This window comes from Mandrillus leucophaeus, unplaced genomic scaffold (genome assembly GCF_000951045.1).
Source record: "Mandrillus leucophaeus isolate KB7577 unplaced genomic scaffold, Mleu.le_1.0 Scaffold321, whole genome shotgun sequence".
Classification (NCBI taxonomy): Eukaryota; Metazoa; Chordata; class Mammalia; order Primates; family Cercopithecidae; genus Mandrillus; species Mandrillus leucophaeus.
Window position 1 is genome coordinate 678431 of NW_012103377.1, and position 3357 is coordinate 681787.

The 3357-nt window shown below is 44.7% G+C and overlaps 1 protein-coding gene across 1 annotated transcript in view; it reads left to right on the forward strand.

The window, feature by feature from the left end:
* The window catches only part of LOC105545212 (transcription factor SPT20 homolog-like 1), a 2769-nt gene extending 1787 nt beyond the window's left edge, over positions 1 to 982 (forward strand). The window contains exon 2 of the mRNA XM_011988034.1: positions 12 to 982. Coding sequence (XP_011843424.1) covers positions 12 to 982 — 971 coding nt within the window. The remainder of the gene's footprint in view (positions 1 to 11) is intronic.
* Positions 983 to 3357: the final 2375 nt, after the last annotated feature.

Below are 3357 nucleotides of genomic sequence, written 5' to 3' on the forward strand. Positions count from 1 at the left end.
TCCTCCTCCTCCTCCTCCTCCTCCTCTTCCTCCTCCTCCTCCTCCTCCTGCTGCTGCGGCAGCAGCGGCAGCAACACCAAGTCATTCTCAGAAGCCCTCTGTGCGTCTCATTCAAGCTAGCAGGCCCCGTCCAGCTGCCCGGCCCCCAACCAGATTCGTAAAAATAGCCCCAGCCATTCAGGTCAGGACAGGCTCCACTGGTCTAAAGGCCATCAACGTGGAGGGCCCAGTCCGGGCAGCCCAGGCTTTGAGTAGCAGTTTCAAGTTTGTGCAGGCCTCTGGCTTGGGTGGCCCGGCTCCTGCAGGAATCAGTGGCAGTGGCCTTCAGTCCTCAGGAGGTCCACTACTAGATGCAAAGCCCAGTGCAGCACAGGCATCTTCTCAAGCACCCCTTCAGTTTTTCCTAAATACTCCTGAAGGTCTCAGGCCCCTGACACTCCTCCAGGTTCCACAGGGATCCATGGTTCTGACCGGCCCACAGCAGCAGTTCCATCAGCTGGTTTCCCTGCAGCAGCTCCAGCAGCCCACAGCTGCTCACCGTCCTCAGCCAGGGCCACAGGGTCCCGCACTACGTTTGAGCACTCAAGGGCAGGCCTTCCCTGCTCAGCAGCTTCTTATGGTGAACCCCACTGGAGCAGGTAGTGGTCTGCAGCCCCAGCCCCAGGCAGCTGTGTTGGGTCTACTTGGCTCTGCCCAGGTTCCTCAGCAGGGTATCCAGCTCCCCTCTGTCTTGAGGCAGCAGCAGCAGTTGCTGCTGCTGCAGCCACAACCGCTGCAGCCACAGCCACAGCCACTGCAGCCACAGCCACAGCCACAGCGACAGCCGATCCAGCTCCAGACGCAGCAGTTGAGAGTCCTGCAGCAGCCAGTGTTTTTGGCAACAGGCGCTGTTCAGATAGTGCAGCCACATCCAGGTGGGCAAGCAGCGAGCCAGTCGGTAGTGCAGACGAAGGGAGGCAAGCCAACCCCTCCAGCGCCCTGAGGCTTGTGGTAGTTTATCTCTCTTTTAAAAGCACAGGAGCACTGACCCAAATGAATTCCCAGTTTTTACTTGAGTTTTGTGTTTTTTTCCTCATGTTTTGGTATTTTACATTTTAAAATACACACTTTACACAAAAGCACAATCCACTGATTTTTATTTAGAAACAGGGAAGTGATCTCCTAAAGGAGCATTGTTTTGCTTAAGTTACTCCTTTTGTTGTCGTTGCTGTTGATATAATTAGTTTTAATATAGTATTTTAAAGTATCCAAATCCCAACCAAGTTGAGTTTAAACTTGTGAAGTGTATAATTTCTCTAAAGCCATAAGATGGCAATACCAACAATGTTAATATTTTAACAAGATTTTAATTTTAAGTTAATATTTTAACAAGAAGAGTGCAATTTAAATTTTTTTAAATGGTGGTAAAAACATATAATCTAAAATGGACCACCTTAACTATTTTAAGTGCGCGGTTCAATAGTATTAAGTCCACCCCCACAGTTGTGCCGCAGGTTTCCAGACCATCTTACAACACTGAAACTCATGCCCATTGAATACCAGCTCCCCATTCTCCCTTGCCCAGTCCCTGGCAGCCACTGTTCTGCTTTGTTTCTCTATGAGTTCACCACCCTGGCCACTTCATGGAAGTGGAATCATATGGCATTTGTCCCTTGGTGAGTGGCTTATCTCACTTGGCATAATGTCCTCACGATCTATCCCTGCTGTCTCATGTCACATGAAGGTCATTGCTTTTTAAAAATGGTCTCACTGTACATAATATATATGAAAGTGACCTATGAACTCTGAGAAACCTCGTTCAGAAGAGTTCTGAAAGAGTGTAATTGTACTTAGATTAATAGGTTTATGCACAATATATGGAATGGAATTATTACACATTCATTTTGAAAAATAAAATGAAAGTACAGTACAGTGATGCTTGTTACACTGCAGTTGAGTACATGGGAGACTTCCAAAGCTATGGAATAGAATTAGTGGCAGATTTGCTTGTGTGACAGTCCCCTGCCCTTTCAAAGGCCCGGTCTGCACCTAGTGCTCCACAGAGCGAGGCTCTCTCACTGGCTTTGAAAAGGCGCTTCGTGGATGTTTTGTGTGCTCTCTCTTTATAAGATCATTTACATTTTTTGTAGTTTGTTTGCAAGAAGTTAATAGTGAAACATTTGAAAATCCATTTTATTGGTTTGCTTTTCAAATATTTGTAGCCTTGTTTCTTAAGTAGAACCCCCGTCTTTGTCTTTGTCTTTTTCTCTTTGTTGATGCGTCATCATCAGTTGTTCAGCCGTTTCTGTTCCCTCATTTTTTCCCTCATTGCAGTGAGACTCAAAGAAACATGAACTTTTGTGCGCTTTTGTTTTCCATTTCTTTTTCCTTTTTTAACAACTAAGGAGTAATCACAGAACAACCAACCATTGTAAAGTACAGTTGTAAAGTGGCATTTAGTACATTCATGATGTTGTACAACTACCCCTCCTGTTTCCAAAACATTTTCATCACCCACCAAGAAGTCTCTGCATCCATGAAGCACTAGCTTGTCATCTTCACACCCCCAGCCTCTGGCAACCACCAATTTGCTTTCTGTTTCTATGGATTTACCTAAATATTTCCTGTAAATGTAGTCATACAGTATGTGGTCTTTTGTGTCTGGCCTCTTTCACTTGGCATAATGTTTTTTGAAGTTCTTCCATGTTGTAAAATGTATTGCTACTTTATTCCTTTCTGTGGTTCAATAACATTCCATTGTTTGTATATAGCACATTTTTGTTTATTAATTCATCTGATGATGGACACTTGGATTGTTTCTACCTTTTGGGCGCTGTGCATAGAGCTGCTGTCAACTTTCATGTACAAGCATCTGTTCTAGCACCTCATATTTTGCTCTTTTACAACCTTGAAGGGCACCCTGTGTAATACTTGTTTTTCTAGGTACACATCTATATTTCTCTGTTTTTTGCCTTAATGAAATAGAAGGAAATTTGATCTGGCGGTTCCAAAAGACGTCAGTAAAGGGACAGGTATCCAGTGAATCTTACTTGGTGAACCCTTTTACTAATGCGCTACCGATGCTGTTAAAGATTTGACCAACTTCAAGCAAACACATCGAATTTCCCAAGTGACACCAAGTCCATCAGAGCAGCCTGAACATAACTGGGAATGGTGCCTGCACTTTTAAGAAGCGAACCAGTGCAATGACCAGTTGTAGAGAAGAGTTTATGCATGGCCTTCAGAGCTAAGCAGTGACCTGAACTCCGTATATCACCAAATTTGGTGTAGCTTTCTCCTTTGCCCTCTGCTTCTTTCAAGTAGTACATGGAGATAGCAGCTAAATTTGTGCTTCAGTGATGTGACCTTCCCTTCCCA